Here is a 20,007-nt window from a genome sequence, read left to right as displayed (position 1 = left end):
ATTTTGGCGTGGGTCAACCCCTTTAACACAGCATGAGTTACTGATTCACATCATTTAGACCCCCTGTCCACGGCCGTGACGGAATATCGCTAGCGATATTCCACCGCGGGGGAGCATGGGGGAGAAAAGACAGGTCTCTGCGGTGAGCCTGTCTGATAGATAGGCTCACCGCGGAGAATCACGGTAAATCGTGGCATGCCGCGATTTGAATCCCGCGAGCGGAGAATCGCTATGATTCTCCGCTCGTTGACGTTGGGCTGCGTTTTCCATAGTTAAGTTAATAGAAAGCGTTCACTGCGTTCCCTGCGGCCGGATTATCGCCGCAGATAACGCAGTGACCTATTGCCTTTAGAAAGGAGCCCTTATGCAATGCTGGTTATGTAACTTTTCAATGCTTTGCCATTGCAGAACTCAACAGTGGACGGATGGGCTTATTGATCATACTATATAGTTAAATGGTTATCTAACAAAGAACATTTGTTACTTATGCACAGCTTACAGAGACCCACATGAACAGTACTGCAGGACAACTCCAGGCCTCTTACACGTTTTCTCCAGCACTATTACTTCCACTGTGACATGGGATATTTCTATAGATTCAGGACTCTTGTACTTGTGATCGTGGGGCCTTTAGCAATATAGGGGGTAAATGCTCTTTTGGGAAAACCCCTTTAATTCCTTAATTTAGCAATCAAAACTGCCCTATCTGAATCAAAATAGCAGTATTTCTACTACTTCACATTTACTGAATTATTGAACACAAGATCAGGAAGGGTATACTTTCTCCTTAAGGAGAGCACCTAGAAGGTGTGCGAGGAGACTTATACAGTCATCCATGCTCCTCTGGGAAATATGCAAATAGGGAAGATGGAACAGAGGAGCATGGATGACTGTATAAGTCTCCTCGCACACCTTCTAGGTGCTCTCCTTCAGGAGAAAGAATACCCTTCATGAGCCAGCTCTATAGGCCTTTCAGTAGCCAAACTAGAGACCTACTGCACACTGATGAGGGGCAAAAACCTTGAAACAGCTGTATGTGTATGGTATTCTGGCTTGGCTTTTAATTCTCAGTTATTGTTATAAGGCTTGTCTAAAGAGTCTGACATTGACTTGCAGGAATGCTGCCTTCCCACAGGTGGTGCTGCAGAGGTATTGTGGTATTGTTCCATCTTCCCTATTTGAACACAAGATGTGATGGGTAAAGGAATACATTTCCGTCTATTTGGTTCTTTTTGGTTAACTGAAACCACTTTTCGCTTTAAGTTGTTCTAGTGCTATAATGATGCAAAGTATTTTATGCAGGTGGGCTACAATACACAATGATGATCCATATCAATTATTAATTAGCAAGTCATAAATATATCCAGTGGATCATCCTTAATAGGAGTTGTCGTAGGGGAGGTCTCTGAAATGGATCTGTTTATGCATGGCTATCAATAAATAATTTGCTTTACTGGATGTGGTGTTCACAGACTAATTATACCTTCTTTTAATTGCCGTTAGAAGCAGCATGAGTCATTGTAAGCATTATCTGCATCATTCAGAATGCTTTAGGAAAAAAAGACCACATTCAAGTATATTTTATTATCACATATAGTTATTACCTCGTTAGTGTTTTGTTTTAATCTGCATTTGTGTTGTACTCCTACTGGATATAAATAAGAACAATGTAATGTGACTTTTGTTTGTTCTGCATAGTAAAAGTCCTGCTTTCTGGAATTAGACTTAAAATTGCATTTTTAGAAATGCTGTATGTCACAAGTTTACTACTGTGTTTCCCCTAAAATAGGCCCTAGCTACACTACATGAAAAAAAAAGCGCAATACATTACCTAGCAGGCATCGTCCGGGTCCCTCCCGCTGGTCTCCGCAGTTCTGGCAGGCTTCCTTGCAGTTCTCAGCGCCGACAGAAGATCGCTAGTTGGTAATGGGGTTTGTAAACCCCGCCTCCAACAAGCTATTGCTTTGATTGGTTCTCAAGCACCACAGCTCAGCCAGTCACTGCAGCGCTCGATGAATCAATCACAGCCATTTAATTTTGATTGAAGCGTTAGTCCGTTGATCTAAGAGTAGTCAGGGTATGGTTGGCTATTGCATGGAGATTTGTTTGACCCTTCTAGGATTCAAAAAAGGAAACGGTTCAGCACACCTCATGTAGGATGCACGGAGAAACCCGAAGCCCTGGACTGCACATGCAGCAGTGAAAAAATTGTATCCAGCATCCAAATAATACGATAAAACATGAAATTTATTGCATCACATTAAAAACCACAGCCTGTGTGCATTAGTCATAGCATACTGAACAAATGTACATCAAGTCTATAAATAAGCACAGGAAATAACGTCCTGTATGTAAATGACTCCCATCAGGTGTGAATTTAACCCCCTGTATATCATTTACAAAAGGAACAGACAGTCAGGGGAAATCAAGCAAAGCATTATTATAGCAATGTCTCTTGCAACCCCCAGTATGCAACCAACCAAGACTAGTTGATGCATTGGAGAAATTAAAATGGCTGCAAAGGTGTAAATGTATTTTATTAAGGAAAAAGCTGAGCAAGTAGCAACCAAAGTGAAACATTGCTTCACTAGATCTGCCGCTACTCGTTTCTAGCAATTGGTAGAAGTCCTAACAGACAGCCTCCAATCAGATGTTGTTGGCATATCGTAGCAAACTACCATCAATATCTATAGGAGCCAACCTTTAGAGGGCCCCCCAAGTGATTTTTTAATTAATTCATTATGTAGCTAGCCCCCCACCCAGTGCATATATGCGAGCTAGTGTTATTCTGTCTGAATCTCCGGTGTTTTTCCCAAGATGGTCATGTGGTCTCAATTCTGACCAGCTCGTATTTACTTGGGTTTATGTGTTCAGTTTCTAATCAGAATTTCAGTTTATGTGAAAGACACGGTCAACCGTTTCACAGTTATTGATGATTATATCACACTCCCATCATACAGAAGGATGAGCTGTGATCTCATCGGACTGTATACTTATGCTGAGTAGCTTATTTAGTTGGATTAAGAGGGTAATGATGATTAAACTGCCCGCCTAGTATGCAAAATGGTAGAGCCTAATGCTGTGTTGATGCATCATGTGGGTATTGTTGTATCTTGTCTCCACCGAAAATATGGGTGGAGACAAGGTGTAGCTAGTTTGACAGCCAGGTGACGCCCACAGGTCGTGATTGGCTGCTGGAGTCTGTGACTCTAGCCGATGGGCGATGTCCTGGCACCCACGCTTTTGACAGAGATGCTGGAGCTTCCTTGATAGCCCAGTTGAGAGAGCTGCTGACTGGAGTGCTAGAGGTCCTGGGTTCAAGTCCTGACACATAGTTTAGCAGCGCTAGCTGCTGCTAAACTCCCTCCCTCTCAAATCCTTGATAGCCCAGTTGAGAGAGCTGCTGACTGGAGCGCCAGAGGTCCTGGGTTCGAGTCCTGACACATAGTTTAGCAGCGCTGCTAAACTCCCTCCCCCTCCGACAAACTGCTGGACGTGCTGCTATCTATCTATCCTCCTTAGAGATGCCGGAGCTGTGAGTGTGTGACTGATAGTGAGTCTTCTGTAAATTATGCTACTCTGACTCTCCCCGCTAGGCAACCCATCAGCAGTCGCAGTTAAGGTCCCCATAGCATCGCTTGCACCGTGTGTCCTCCTACATGTTGCCCGGCTACATCCTCCCTGCCTCCAGCCTCCCTGCAATGTCCCCTGGTGACCTCTCCCCTCCCGGCTGCTGTAAGACTTACACTGGCGCTTGTGTTCTGCAGACTGGGTTTCCTGTCATAGACCTTCTCCCCGTGCTGCTCGTTGTGCCATAGTGGTAAACCGCTACCCTGAACCGCTAGTCTTATTGTGCTGAATCGGCTCCCGCGATGTCGTTGTGGTTGCTGCTGGCCTCTGCTCCTCCTGCAGTGCAACTGACGCTGGTGGCGGTGTCAGCATGGCTGCATGCAGGGATTGTGTATGTGTGGGGGACAAGGCATGACACGCTGTGACATAGAACAGTGAGAGCGGATGCAGCTCCGGCTCACTCAGTCCACCTGCGGCGGCAGATGATGATGCAAGGTCCTGAAGCGGGATCCGTCTCTTTTCCCGGCTTACCCTGACCGAAATCCTAACCCTAACCCTCCAGCTGTGGCAAAACCACACCCTAGCCAATCAGCAGCTTGGGGGCGTGAAATGGGAGGATACTTATTCACTAGGTCTCCACCCATCCTTCTGGTGGAGACAAGATACAACAATACCCATCATGTAATAGATCTGAAAGTGAAAATTAAAAAATTCTCAACCTCAACGTGGTGCCTGATAAGCATCACACAGGGAGGCTCCATTGCAGAGAAGTGGCTGGAATACAAGGAGCAGATGTGCAGAGTAAGAGAGGCAATCAAGTGACGGGCAGAGATGCAAAAATGTGTTTTTCTCCGGAGTGGCCCTTAAAGTTGCAAGGTAATTCCATGCAAACTATGTGTGCTCGCATAGCTAGATAGGTTTTACCAAGGGTGAGTTTACATGGAGAATTGGGGTGGGTTCTGCACCAAATCCACATCTCGTGCATTCGATTTAGAATATCTATTTTTCTGCCGCAGATTTGAAAATCTTCATGCACTTTATTTTTATTATCCATTATTATAACAATTATTGACCACAAATAAGAAATCGTGCTAGCAATATACACTGTGACTTTTCTAAGTGTATTATCTAGCACATAAGCATTGCTGTATACCCTACTACACGCAGATGAGATATTCTGTAGTTATAGATGTGCCTTGGGCAATGTTACAGGTAGAGCTGCTATACCCTCTGCTATGACAGTATCACCAACTGCACAAGCCTTGAAGTACTATTGATATTTTCTGCTATAATTTAGTGTCTGGGGCTGCTGACAGACTTCTGTTACATGATATATGAGTAACTTTTTTCATCCCCTGTCTTACTGATATTTGTTGCATCCAATCTTTTGTATAAGCGGCACTCTCTATCACTCTTAATGTGCAAGGACTGGTTGTCCAACTGTCAGGGGCCCTAAAGTACTCAGAAACCCCCAAAACAGGATAGCACATAAGAGTTTGTATGCTGTCCTGCTTTTTTTAACTTCTTGTATTTGGTTGCATGGCATGAAAATCTCATAAAGCCTGCTTATACGTCTGCCTTTAGTGCAAATGTACGTATGTATGTGTGTGTATATGTATCTGTGTGTGTGTGTGTGTGTGTCTGTGTATATATATATATATACACGCACACTCCTTATGTCCAAGACTGTCATGTGGCAGATGCTGTCATACGGGTATAGTCCCGGTCTGAAAAGGTTCCTGTTTTACTTTCCATATTTTATCTGTTCTTGAAACTGTATCCAAATTAAAAGTGACTGCACCTAAAATGCATATAAAAGATAAAAAATGAGCGTCCTAAGTAGCTGATACCTTTTAATGGCTCACGGAAAAAAGAATGACATGGCAAGGCTTGCAGAACTACTTTAGGTCTCTTCATGCATGGCTTCACGCAATAGCTGTCACTTACTGGGTTATTGCAAATGATCTTCCGAACTTAAAGCACCCAAGACTCACGTTTAGTAACACTCAGATACATAAATTTGATATCAATGGAAACAGAAATGCAAAACTATCCAACAGTGAAACTGTCCTTGTTGCCCAAGGTAACCAACCGCAACACCGCTTTTATCCCTCAAGCTGCTGAGGTAATATGAAAGCTGCGATGTGATTGGTTACTATGGGCCACAAGGACAGTCTTACTGTTAGATCGTTAAATGAGACCCAAAAGGTTTTATCCTGCCGTAGTCATCACTAGGAGGATGTGAGACAAAATGGCTGCCAACGAAGACAGGAGAGCAGTTTCTGTCCTTGATTTTCACGTTTACTAGTCTGTTATTAGTGTGCAACGTCCTTTTCATACAAAGTTGGGTGAAGATCCACCCAGCGGGCGCATAATTCGTAAGTGGTACTCCAATTTTAAGGAAAAAGGCTGCATCTCTAAGTGAAAATCATCCGGCCATCCACCAGTAAGCATGAAAATAGTGGAGCGTATCTGTGCAAGATTCGCACGAAGTCCTCGGAAATCCACTGTTAGAAAAAGCAGAGAATTGAACATCCCGCGGCCGACTGCGTAGAAGATCCTTTGCAAGCGCTTCCAATGTTATACTTACCAATTGTTACCGAACCTGAAACTGGAAGACAAAGTGAGGCGACATTCTTTCTGCAAGAGCATGCAAACTCGAATGAAACCAATGGTTTCATGGAATCTTTAATGTTTAGTGATGAAGCCGCCTTCCACCTTTAAGGCATAGTCAAGAAATGTAAAGTCAGAATCTGGGGGAGAGAGAACCCACCTGCCTAAATGGAGCGTATGCGCGACTCCCCCAATGAAATTGTATTGTGTGCTATAACCTGTAGTAAAGTGTACGGCCCTTTCCTTTACCGCGAGGAAACAATCACAGGGATTTCATACCTGGACACTAAAGATATGGCTTCTGCTGCAACTGGAACAGGAAATCCAAGGTTTTATCCTCCAACAAGACGAGCCACCACCCTATTACCATAGTGAAGTCAGAACTCCGCTAAGTAGGTGGCTGTCAAACAGATAGATTACCTGTGCAGGTCGTAAGGATAGTGAACGTCTTTCTTGGCCGCCACATTCCCCGGTGCTTACACCTTCAGATTTTTTTTCTCTGGGGGAGTATTAAGAGTCCCCATGCTCCCTGTACCACCCACCATGCATGATCTGTGAGTACACATCCCAGAAGCCATTGCATCAGTCAGCCATACCTACAACGTGTACGGCAAGAACTTGACTACAGGCTCAATGTGTGTGTCAAGTAACAAAGGGGGCCACACCGAACACCTCTTATGGGGAAAACATTTTTGATGTTCAGCAACAAAATTTTTGAGTTTGTTTCCATTGTTTTCAAATGTATGTATCTGAGTGTCCTTAAACGTGAATTATGAGTGTTTCAAATCGAGAAGCTCATTTGTAATAGCCCTGCATTTATACACCAACAGAGATAGGTATAGTGTGGTAAATAAGACCATGATGTAAAGCAGAACTATGAATATGAGGAGCGGAGTAAACAGCTGGAGCAGCAAATAGTTGGAACAATTCATAGATAACGAGTGCAAACATTTTTATTGTCCTCTGACTGAGGTCTGGTCCATGATTGTGATTCCCCCCACAAGGTCTGAGGGGCACATTCCTTATGTGATGAAGGGGGACATAAATCCACGCAACACATTCATTCCTGATCTGAGTGTCAGAGGTTATTGTTAATTTGTACTCAGACTCTTCTGTCTTTCTGGGATTTGAAATGACCTTTTAATACAAATACGTCATTCCAGGAGAAATCACCGAAGGGGTAACAGCCGACCATCTGCAATTTTTATGAAACTGTGCAAATTTGCTTTATACTAGAATATATATAAAAAATTCAATATTCAAACCCATCATGTCACGGGGTCAAGAAACACCGGAGGGTCAATTTTCTGAGGGACATGAGAACCATCATTTTTTTATAATTCATATCTTGGAAACTGTTGGGTGTAGGATGATGTGGGAGGTGTCATTCTCTTCGTTATAATATGCAGATTTACATTGATCACATATTTTTCTAAACCCTGTGATTCCTATGCAAGTTGAAGTTAAATTGGAACAAAAATTTTAAAAAGTCCCAAGGCTGCCATAAACATTTGCCCATTAAAGATGTGCCTGTGGCAGGTCTTTACTAGGAAGCTTGTTAAAATATAGTATAATGCAATACCATAGTATTGAAGCTACAGATCGCCCCACAAAAAAAAACCCTTACACAGCCATATCAATGGAAAAATACAAATGAGGGTCAAAAGATGGTGAGAGAAAGCAATGCTTTTTTTTTTTTTTTTCTTTTAAAGAATTTTTTTTAAAGTATTCGTATATAAATGTGGTATTGCTGTACTCGTACTGACCCTCAGTATAAAGACATTGTGTTACTTTTACTGCACTGTGAACACTGTAAAATTTAAAACCCTTAAAAAATAGTTAGATTCTGGGCTTTTCCCAACTTAAAAAATGTAAAAAAAAATCTTCCAATACATCATATGAGATGTTAAATGGTAACGTTAAAAAATGCAACTTGTCCTGCAAAAAACAAGTGAGGATACCAAAGTTGCAGAATGTGACCTGGACGCTGGCACATCAGTGTCCCTTGGTCAGGAAAAGTGTAATCAAGCAATCGGTGAATCACCCCTGACAACTAGCCATTTGAAGGATGGATGTGGGGAATCCCCATCTAACTGACCTTCAAAACATTTCTGGGTTTTTTTTGACCCCATGATCCAATGGGTCTGAAAATTTGAGATTTGTATATGCATTCTAGTAAATAACAAATGTGCAACGTTTCATAAAAATCTGAGATGGTCAGGTGTTATCCCTTGGGTAATTTGTCCTGGAATGACCCAAATATGTTCATATCTAGGGTGTTTTGGCCAGGGATACAAAAACCGCTTTTTCCACAAGTAGATCTGTTTTTTGTTTAATGATGAGAGTTCATTCTCCTGTTAAGCGTCTGCCCTGTTTCACCTATATAGAGACCTCCAATAGGACATTTGATACATACAATATAGGCGCTGTTCACATTTTTGTTAAGAGCCTTCAGCCTGGATGTCATAACTGTCAGAAAATGTAGGGCAGCATTATTGTCCCAAGTAAAATGATGGAAACTCGATGGAACCCATTATGGGTAATGGATTCTATCAGGCATCTCTGGTGTCTGCTATTTGTTACATTCATCACGCTTTTATTTTTGTTCTTCTGTCCCCCCCCCCCCCCGCTCACCTCTGCAGCCCACCTGAGCCTGCTCGGATCGCTAAGCACTTAGTCGAGTAGAGCGATGCTCGCTCGAGTAACTGTCTTACCGAGTAGGCTCGCTCATCTCTAGTGGGCAGCACCTTTCATAAACAGGAAAACTTCTCTATCTCACGGCAGCAATTTAGCTCCCTACTTCCATTTTTTAACCTGTTTCCTCTCCACCGGGGTGGCTCACCCTTTTTTTCTCTACTTCTCTATACTAGCAGAGCCCAAGTAGTCCACATTTGGTGAGGTGCAGGTGAAGGTACCTGGGATCAATCATGTAATCCTGATGTGTTTTGTATAGTCATTATGTATGGACAGGTTTTAATTTTTTTTTTCTAGTTGCCGGAAAATGTTTTATTGTCGAACAGGATCTTGAGCTTATGATGCTATTTGTCAGGTTGCATACATGAAAATATTGCTATTAAAATGCCAAAAGAATCTATGAGTACAAATTAATGACGACATCTGGCACTCAGATCACGAAGGAGTGTGTCACATGGATTTATGTCATCACATAAGGAATGTACCCCTCAGACCTCATGGGGGCATCACAAGCATGGATCAAACCTCAGTCATAGAACAATAAAAGTTTCACAATCGTTAGCAAAGGGAAAAAAAAATTCTCTATATAATGTTATGGCCCTTTTACACTTAACAATTATCGTTAAGATTCGTGCGCTCTCACAGGAATTTGAACGATAATCGTTCCATGTAAATGCGTGAAGCGACTGAATGAGAATCGTTCAGTTTCTGCATGCAGAAAACTGAACAATATGTCGTTCACGGTTGAACGACTGTCTGCTTACTGTGAATGGAGGCGGGGGGTGGGGGTGAGAGGAGGGAGAACGCTCCCCAGTCCGCTCCATCTCCATTCCGGCAGTGCTGTGAGGGATGCCAGCGATACTCGCTCCTGTGTAATAGTACAGGAGCGAGCAACACTGGGACATTCCGGGAAAAAAGGGCCATTAGCCAATTGATATTAAAAAAAGAACAAAACATTTCTTATCTATCTTTTTAAGCTGGTTGTACCAAATAAAAACAGAGAAATTTTAATGACAAAACAGCTGTGTATTCACATGTCCATTTAGGGGCTGCGCCTTATTCCCAGCCTCCTCCTTCATACCATTCCGTTCTTCATACGTCTACCCTTGGGTTCTTTGTTTACTGGGTTGGCTGCACCCGACCTTCCATGCATGTACCTTTCTTGCTACTCCACCATATGGATACCTAATTAGGACCAAGACCTACTCGTTACCACTGTACCCGACTCCACTGAAGTAGCTCCACGCCATATCATCATTCCTTATCTCTGAAGTACTCCATTTATTTATTTACTGCTCCAGCAGTTTACTTTCCTCTCCACACTACCAGTTCCGCTTTACGTCACTGTCTCATTCACCACACTATTCTCTGTCCGTTGGTGTATAAATATGACTTTTTGGAGTAGTCTTGAAAACTTGCCATTTGTTATCAAAAGTTAGCAACGACTGAGGAATCTCTCATGTTCTCTTTTCTCTCTACTGGCTAGCATGCTACAACAATTTTTTTTCCCATTAACAATATTTATATAAATAAAAACACATGAAATGGAAAATGGGCGAAGTACTGCAGGCAGCGTCTGTAATGTGTGTTTTATATTGCAGAGAGCATCGGCACAGCAGCAGGAGATAAACAACCTTGTGCAGAGAAAGATTGCCGTAGATGAAGAAAATGCTTTACTCAGAAAGGAACTCGATGACCTCCAACAAAAATTAAAAGATAAAAGTCGGGAGCTTAAGGTACCTTGTCTTGTACATATTTTCCAGTTGTCTTGCTGGGAAGCGATGTGCTTCACGCTGTGTCAACGAGTGCGACACAGAAAGGGACATATGCTGCAGAAGAATTGCCTGAGGCCTCGCTGTGCCTTTGCAGTTCTTCCTCCTCCAGTCAAGTCGTAGCGCTCCTTTAAAGTCGAAAAATCTGAAGCTTATAACTTTCAAATAAATACTTAATGATGGCTATGGAGCTGGTGAAAGTAGTGTGAATATGTGGCTTCTTTTTAATTACATTCTGATGGGACTGCTATTATTAATTGATAAACCCGAGGTCTGGAATGATATGTCTGCGCGGGTCTCAAAAATAGCTGGGGACCATCATCAAAGGCATCTTGATCAATTAAAGGATTCCTTGCATATGTGTGCTCATCAGAGCTGTCAAGTAGTTAAAGAAATAAGTCCCTTCCACCTGCATGACTATAAAAAAATAAAACGATAGAAGCGGAATCTGAAAAAAAAAAAAAAAAAATGGACTCGGGCCCCGTGGCGAGGGCCGATCTGTTGTTTTATAGCATTTTGGGATGATGTGATGACTTTTATCGAACAGATTACGAAGGACAGCTCGCAAGAAGAGGAGGAGCAGAGGACGACCGGTTTCAAAAATTTGGAGAAGGAGAAGGAGAAATTAAGTAAGAAATGTGCTGACCTGCTTGGTGACCTGGAGAAAGCAAGGAAGCAGGAGGCACAGTGGAAAGCAGAGAAGTCTGGCATTGATGCCAAAATAAAGGTATGCGGCAGAGCGGCTGGATTCCCTCACATGATTTTTCAAACTACATTGTGGCGTGCACTTATGCTTCGTGTTATTTGCTGTGATAACAACTTATGTATTCAAACATGCCAGCTGGGACCTGCATTCATTTGAATTCCTACACTTAAAACCCACAGCTCTTTAAAAATTGATGCGGCAAAGCAGGAAGCTGACATCAAATAGCCATTCTAAAGTCTAATCATTAAACAGTATAACAGACTTCATTCTCACATAAAACTTAAAGAATACATATGTTATGAATGCAGATTTGGAAGGAATCGAAAAGATGTTTTTCGCTTTTTAAAAAATTTTTTTATTTTTTTTTATTTTACTCCGGTGCAATTTATCAACGGTGTTTAGTCACAGATGGATTATTTTGGTTAAGAAGTAAGCAAAATGATAGATTTAGCGGCTTGTGGAAGGTGATTGAAATACACTTTATGTATGAAATATACATATATTTACACTCTCTTGTGTACCTATCATATATTTTAGATGAAGTCGGTTTCAGCATTGGTAAGCTTAGCCATTGACACATTAGCTATATTACTTAAGAGAGAAAATAGAATTTCAACTTCCTCTCATTCTTTTATTTTTTTTTTCTCCTACTTTACATAGGCTTTAGAATTGAATTTAAAAGAAGCCGGTAACCAGATGGAGACCATGCATAATAAAATAAATGGTCTGTCATCACAGGCTGCTGTTAAACAGACTGAGCTGGCACAGAAAGAACTGGATGTGGCCAGACTTAGGTGAGTAGATGTTTGGTATGACATCACAACTACATATGATTGTGTGTGTGTGTGTGTATATAGAATATCACATAAACAGTGCCGTGTGAAAGTTTTAGGCAGGTGTGGAAAACATGTCGCAAAGTTGCAATGCATTCAAAGATGGAAGGTATTAATGTTTTATTTTTTTTGTGAGCAAAAGAGAACTAAATCGAATACCGTATATACTCGAGTATTAGCCGACCCGAGTATAAGCAGAGTCAGTAAGTTTTACCACAAAAAACTGGTAAAACTTATTGAATCGAGTATAAGCCTAGCTATACTCGAGTATGTACTAGGTAAAAAAAAAAATGCAATACTCACCTCCCAGTCGGCGTCTGTGTCCCCGGTGCGACGCTCTCCACAGCGGTGCGGCAAGCTGCTTCAGACTTCTCCCCGCGGTCATCTCCCTGGCTTGGTTTGGAATTTCCCCCGCCGTCAGCGCTGTGTAACTAAGCACTGTGATTGAATCAAGCACCAGCCAATCACAGCCGGCGCTGTGGAACAACCTCCCTGCCGAGTTTCCTCATAAACTGTGCAAGTGTACCTAGAAGAATGATGCTGTTTTAAAGGTAAAGGGCGGTCACACCAACTATTGATATGATTTAGATTTCTCTTTTGTTCATTCACTTTGCATTTTGCTAAGTGACAAAAGTAAACTATTAACATTTCTGTTTTTGTAAGCCTATGTAGATGTAAAGATGCTCCAGAATTGTTGCTTCATGGAGACTGAAAGTCCAGGTGGGGTGACCGGTCTTTATAAATAGACAGTGCGCTTTAAAGTATCTTGTGCTTATGTGATGGCAAATAAGATAACTAGCAAAAGTACAAATCTCTTTTATTTAACTAAAGTTATGGTTTTGTGCTGAAAAATCTGTATAAACTACTGGCCACTAGGGGTCTCCCTTTTAATTTGCTGTGCACTGCTTGGCTGTCAAGTGAAGTCTCTAGTAACATAAGAAGTAGAGGAGGGAGATGACTCATGCTGTCCTTAGAAGTCTATGGAGAGAAGAGGAGGGGGAGGAAGCTTCTGCAGATGAGGAAAGTAGAAGATAGACTCAGACAGATATGCTGCTGCAGCTAATGTTAACTGTGTCACAGCTACTGATACCACATCTACATTGCTTAATACTGCTGTATATAGTCTTCTATGATGCTGCTATTTCTCTGTGTGTCCTGCAGAGTGTTTGGGATTGGAATCAGCTATTTTTTACTTGTGCAGTATATAGAAGATCTCTTAACAGCAGTCTCCAACCACCAGGGGAAAAGTGGTAATTAGAGATACAGCCTGCATAGGGGAAAACTGCCATATACAAGTCATGTATGGTGCAGAAATAGTGTTACTCCTTATGTATATACACACGCTAGCTTATTCGGAAAAAGTCACCTGAAAGTGTAGGAGCAGTCTGTTTACACAAGATGTAGCTCCACCTCGGCTCTTGCTTGTAAATGTTAAAAGATCTGCTCCCTAATGTTTCCCTCTCTCTCTTGAACATCGAATTTAGTTGCTGATTTGCTTTTTCTGAATAGAATTGTTGAAATGCCTCAAAATGTAAATATGCTATTTTACATAGAAATTTATGAATAAAATGACAACTGTGTTGCTCTGTGCCCCTGCACACACTGACAGGACTGATTGGACGGAAACTCCCCCAACTGGTAATATCCAGTTACCTTAGTCATACATCGCTATGCAGAATGAGGGATGGCAAAATGTGGAGTTATAAGAAAATGCTCCAGAATTGTTTTTTATGGGGGTTGGGGGTGGTGGTACAGTTGTTTACTAAGACAAGATAGCTGGCAGGTTCTCCTCAAATTAGCAATAAAGTTGACGCAGTGAGGAATTTTAGTAAATTGAGAAATGTTGTAAATTTATATAAGGGTGATTAAATAAAGTGAGGGGTATAACTAGAGTAGGTTGGAGTCCCATAACAAACTTCTAAATAGGGCAAGTAACAATGAAAACAATTTTTTAAATTTTTTTATTTTTCACCTTTTACTGTATGGCATAAGCAAAAAATGATACTCTTCCTGACCCACGTCTGTAGGCCTGTCACTAGCCAAACCAGAAACCTACTGCACACTGGTGAGGGGCAAACCCCCCCGACACAGCTGTCTGTGTATGGTATTCTGGCTTTGGCTTGCAATTCCCGGTCATTGTTACAAGGCTTGTATAAAAGGTCTGACATTGACTTGCAGGAATACTGCCTTTCAATAGGTGCTGCTGTAGAGGTATTTTTCCATCTTACCATTTGTATGTTTAACAGAGGAACATGAATGGCCTTATAAAGGCCCCTTTAGACACAACGAGAATCACTCAAAAGCCCTCTTGAGTGATTATTGTTCTGTCTAAATGCAGGGACATCATGCTGTTTTCGTCCACGAGTCGTTGATCGCTGAATTCTAGCTTGCAGGAATTGAGCGATCAGCTGTTATCAGCAGAGCAGGCTGTTATCAGCCAGCTGCACTGATAAGATTCCCTGTGCCTGTGTCCTGCTGTGAATTCACAGCGGGGACACTGGCAGTCAGCTCTAAGGAGAATACATCTGCTTGCTTATGCAAAGCAGCTGTATTGTACTGTTAGTGGCATCACTGTATAGCTCTGCAGTAGCTAATTAGCTACTATAAAATATGCAAAGATGATCGCTCAGAACTGTCACTCAAACTGTCGTTTGAGCGAGTTTTGAGTGATTGTCTTTAAGTGTAAATGGGGTCTTAGTCTCCTCACACACCTTCTAGGTGCTCCCCTTGAAGAGAAACGATACCCTTTCTGACCCCTGTATGGCATAAACAACATGTAACCTATATGCCATGAGTGTGTACGATTTCAGGGTTACAAAATATATATGTATATACGTGTGTGTGTGTGTGTGTATGTGTATGTGTGTGTGTGTGTATATATATATATAAAATAGCTTTTTATGTTTTATTACTGTTGCACAATAATATTGTATCTCATAGGGAAAATATAGATATTATGATACCCCAATCCTAGAACCATAAGTGTATTTTTCTGTCAATGTAGCAATATTTTATATGATAAAAATATACCATTTTTTATCTTCTCAAAATGGCACTGTCAGTGTACTGCTTTTCAGAATACAGTAAGTATACAATTTTATAATGATGCATTAATGAGGAAGAGAAAGTAAAGGTTTGAATCTGGTGCTGTAGAGCAGGGGTCCCCAACTCCAGTCCTCAGGACCACCAACAGATCATGTTTTCAGGATATCCTATGGTAAGAACCCCCATGACAATATCTGAGGCGAAGACAATAATTAAACACCTGTGCAACACTGAGAAAATCCTGAAAACCTGACCTGCTGGGGGTCGGAGGACGAGAATCGGGGAATACTGCTGTAGAGGGTAAATTACTAAAAAGATCCTGTGTTTGTTGCTTACATATAATCAGAAGCCAAGGTACACATTTGAGAGCAGTGACCCAAATGAGAAGTTGACCCCTTATGTCTGTATTCCTTAAGTGTATGTGGCCACATTTTCATATTCCTTTCCTAATATTCGAACCTCATAACAATTACAAAATTATATAAACTACATATGAGGCTTAAAGGGATCAGTTACAAGAAGTCTATATTCCCAGTATCCTGGAACGGGCACTCAGCTAGATGCAAACTATGCAGAGAGATGGTGTAAAGAAAGATTATGGTTTCAGGAATATAATCTCTTACTTTTTAATATTCTGTGCACTTTGATTTTAAGCTCCTCGCTACTTTAACTATTCCCAGCTCATTGTATTCTTATGCTTTTCAAGATACTTTGAACCAATAGAAAGACCTATTGTGTAAAGTTTTGTATAATAGAAAGAATTTTATTTTATGAAAGTTTACTTTTCCCATTATAACAATCTGTACCTGACGTAGGTACATTTAGAAGTGTAAAAAATAAGCCTGTATGGACAAGAGATCAATTATATGGATTAATTATATTGCTTTTAATAAGCATGTATATTCTTACTTTATCAAAACATGGCCTCATAAGGCTGAACTATAAGGGCAGGCTCACACGAGCGTAATTTAATAGCGTATTACGCGTGTATAATACAAACAGTGAATGGAATCTTTGAAAGTACATTGATTTTCATTGTTCCATTGACACTTGTGTTTATACCTTGCGTATACTATGCGCGTAAAAAAGAACGCAGTATGTTCTACTTTACTATGTGGGTCAGGAACGCTATCTTTTCTGTCTAGGGAAAGCACCTAAGAGAAGACTTCTGGGTAATATGCAAATAAGGGAGATGAAACAATACCTCTACAGCGCCACCTATTGGAAGGCAGCATTCCTGCAAGTCAATGTTAGACTCTTTATACAATCTTTGTAACAATGTCTGAGAATTGAAAGCCATGCCAGAATAACCATACACAGACAGCTGTTTCGGGGTGTTTGCCCCCTCATCAGTGTGCAGTAGGTTTCTGGCTTGGCTAGCAAGAGGCTTGTGATGTGGGTTAGGAATGCTATCTGATCTCCTTATGGAGAGCACCTAGAAGGTGACTGAGTGTGTATTATGTGCGATGGAGCCCTATTGTTTTCTATGGGCGCTTAATAAACACTGTACATATGCAATTAGATTGCATATGTGTGAGGTTTATATGAAACGTCGCTAGGTGACAGCGGGAAATGTAAAAAAAAAAGGAACAATGTGCATGCAACGTGCGTTAGATATGATGTCATGCGCATTCAAAAATCACTGCCATACATGGCGATAGGCCGGTTCAGCCAGCGGTAAAACAGTGCGTTATACATGCAGCCTTTACCAAACGCTCATGTGAGCCCAGCCAATCATAAGACTGCAATATTGTTTCTCATATATGCTAAACAGCATTTACTGCAACGTCTGTCCTTTTTCTGAATGCTGCTTATAGTACAGTTACTGCTCTAAGGTGGCCATACACATTAGATGAATGTTGGTCGACCACCTACTGTGTGTAGGGGTATCCGGACTCTTCACCGTGACGGCAGATGTGGAGGAAAGAATGGTCAGGCTTGCTGAATTTCAGCAATCCATTTGTTCTGTGGAGCGATAAGCTTCTTTCTATTTCCCTCTCCCTATTTGAGAACACATGCATGCGTGACCAGGCCGAATATGCATATTATTGGGAGTTCAGAAGGAATAACTGTCACTCGGCTGACAGCTAATGAAGGTGCATGGCCAACTTTTAATTAAAACCAGACATTCTGTTGAGCAGTGAACTTTTCACATGTTCAACTTAAGTTTGCAGTAAGGTTCAAGGAAAAAAATTAAGTTTATAAATATTTTTTTCCTTAGTTTGAATGTTGAGGATTTTGCACTTGATATGCCACAAGAAGTCCAAACTATTCCAAGTGACCTACCAATAAGATATAGGATAAAGTAAGAGTAGGACATTTACTTTATTGATGACTAAAGTAGAGCACTGCAAAATGCAACATTGCTCACATTAGTTCGCCAAGGTTTTATCCAGGCAGGACGTGCGTTGTGCCAGTCCGAGCTTCATGATGAAAAGTATTGCTGCACTTGTCCAATTGGACTTGAAATGTGTGATATCTTGATACCTTACTGACCTTGCCGTAAGTTGACACATGCGGAATTAACTTTGGATTTTTCTATGTGATTCCACCTCAAAAAAGGTGGTTAAAATCCCGATTTTTGCTGCGACTGTTCAATTATATGGCTGCAGAACCGCATCGGATTTAACTCTCTTCAAGGGGAAAATCCATGTGAGCAAATCACATTCCCAATGAGGCATCCGCATCAAGAAGTGACGTGTCCCTTTTTACCCACATGCTAATTTCAAATCCATGTATGTAAAAATAACTGCACCATCTAGACTACGGCGTGGACTCCCATTGACAGCAGTGCAGATTTTATAGGGATTTTGCATCAAATTTACAGCAAAATTGTGCCGTGTGAGCATACCCCATTGTTGTAATAAGGCTATATACAATGCATTGCTGATTTCTGACCAAGGTGTTCTTGGCAGTATCAATATGTGCTATTTGGCATATTTAACTGTTAATATCCCTACATCTGAGTATTTTTATGAAAAGGTGATTCAAACTAAAGGTGCTGTCTTACCAAGTCAACCCCTCTTCATTTACAGTGTACTTAACATAGAGGCGGCCCTCCTACTTGGGATCCCCCTCTAAGTCAGACAATAAAGCTCCTATTATGACTCCTGCTCTAGGAGAAGCAATATGTCCATGTATTACACAGACCGAATGGTCACCAGGCTATACTAACTTGCGCTTGTAATGATGGCTGCGAAGGAAATGTATGACCGATGCAAATGACTAGTTCAAGACAGACCTTCTGGAATCAGCTGGTTGCCAGGCCTGTTTCGTCTTTACAGTGGGTTTATTTTATTAGACCAATGCCTTTTTTCAGTATATGTCCAGTTGTGGTCTTAAGCATTGTATATTCAAGCCTTTTGGTAATGGCAACTTGGCTGGTAAGCGTACGAGGTAGTCTGAAAACAACCTCATGTCTCATCAGTGGCTCAGTCTGTTGCTTTACTCCTTTGCTACGCATACACATTGTCAAATAAGCTTCAATAAGGGGATCCTGGAGGTTTACTTTGGGCTATTGCTTGAGATTTGGTTTGCAGAACAGGAAAATTACTCCAATAAGAGTCAGGAATCAAAAACTTTAATAGAAGGCACTAAGAGGAACTGTAAAAACTTTTGGAAAGGCCATGTCAAATCTGTACAGCATGTGGCGCTATTTTGTCTAGCAAAATACTGCAGGGCATGATGGAAGCCAGACAGATCTCATTGCAGTAAATGGAGACTTTATGACCATTATTCGGGTGCTGGTTTTAGCACTTCTGTTTTTCTATTGTTTGGCTGCGTTCTAGTGGCCATACAATGAAAAGCAAAGTGCTGGTTTGAACCCATCCTAAGAGTAAGTCCGGGCTCACATGGACAAATCGGATTTCGCATACATGGGTCCCGCAGCCGGCGACCCACCTGGTGTTTCTGTATGGCGTATGACTGCGGCGGCTCGCTTTCGGTCATGCGCAGTACATTTTTTTCCCCAAAATTTGCATGTGCCGTGCCGTTGCTAAGCGATGACATGGGTACCCGCAGCCCATACGCAATGTTAATTGCATATGGGCTGTAGGATTGCATTTTGGACAGATGTCCTGGAAGTATTGAGTGGCTAAGCAACCTATTATGAGCATGCATATACTGTAAGCTGCATTTAGTTAATATAAAAGTTCTGAAAAAACTGCTGCTCTTTTGGGTGTTGGAAGATCAAAAACAAACTTGTGAAATATTTACCTTTTGATGTTATACTATACTTGAAAAGGAAAAACCTTATTAGTATGTGCAGTTTTTTTTTAATCGAGCTTAGCCATTTAAGCAGAAACGGACCAAAGAATATATATGGCCTAAGCATCGCTATATAAAGCCTGTGTTGTAGACTCGAGTTGCAATTAGCACTAATTTTGGAACAACTTTCAGCCAGTTATGGTAAATGCTTACAAGAATAGAGGCACTGTTCACGTCTTTATCTAATCATTCCCAATAGTAATATAAAGTAACCTCACTGTTTCAGGTTGAAACTAGATCTAACGTAGTGTAAAGCTTTTTTTTCAAATGTCTTTTGTACAAAGTTCCATTAAAGCTGGTATGATTTGACAGGTTTCCTCCGATTAGATACAGTGTCCTGCTGTTTGGCCGCTCTTCTGCTTTGTAGAATGTAATGACTGCTCTCTGAGAAAGTTCACCCTATACCGAGAGGCCTCGACTTGAGCAGCAGTACGGATGGCCTGTAGAAGCTCAATATTATAAAGTGTACGTCTGAAAATCTTTTATGGGCACATCTCCACAGCTTAAG

General features: G+C 41.3%; 1 protein-coding gene across 1 annotated transcript in view; it reads left to right on the top strand.

Annotated features, from left to right (window-relative positions):
• The window catches only part of CNTLN (centlein), a 293,859-nt gene that overhangs the window by 61,890 nt on the left and 211,962 nt on the right, over positions 1 to 20,007 (top strand). Inside the window, exons 5-7 of the mRNA XM_066604356.1 lie at positions 10,479 to 10,613; positions 11,197 to 11,376; positions 12,016 to 12,149. Coding sequence (XP_066460453.1) covers positions 10,479 to 10,613; positions 11,197 to 11,376; positions 12,016 to 12,149 — 449 coding nt within the window. The remainder of the gene's footprint in view (positions 1 to 10,478; positions 10,614 to 11,196; positions 11,377 to 12,015; positions 12,150 to 20,007) is intronic.

Source organism: Eleutherodactylus coqui, chromosome 5, assembly GCF_035609145.1.
Source record: "Eleutherodactylus coqui strain aEleCoq1 chromosome 5, aEleCoq1.hap1, whole genome shotgun sequence".
Classification (NCBI taxonomy): domain Eukaryota; kingdom Metazoa; phylum Chordata; class Amphibia; order Anura; family Eleutherodactylidae; genus Eleutherodactylus; species Eleutherodactylus coqui.
The sequence above is the reverse complement of the archived record's forward strand: the minus strand, read 5'-3'. Positions and strand labels throughout refer to the sequence as shown.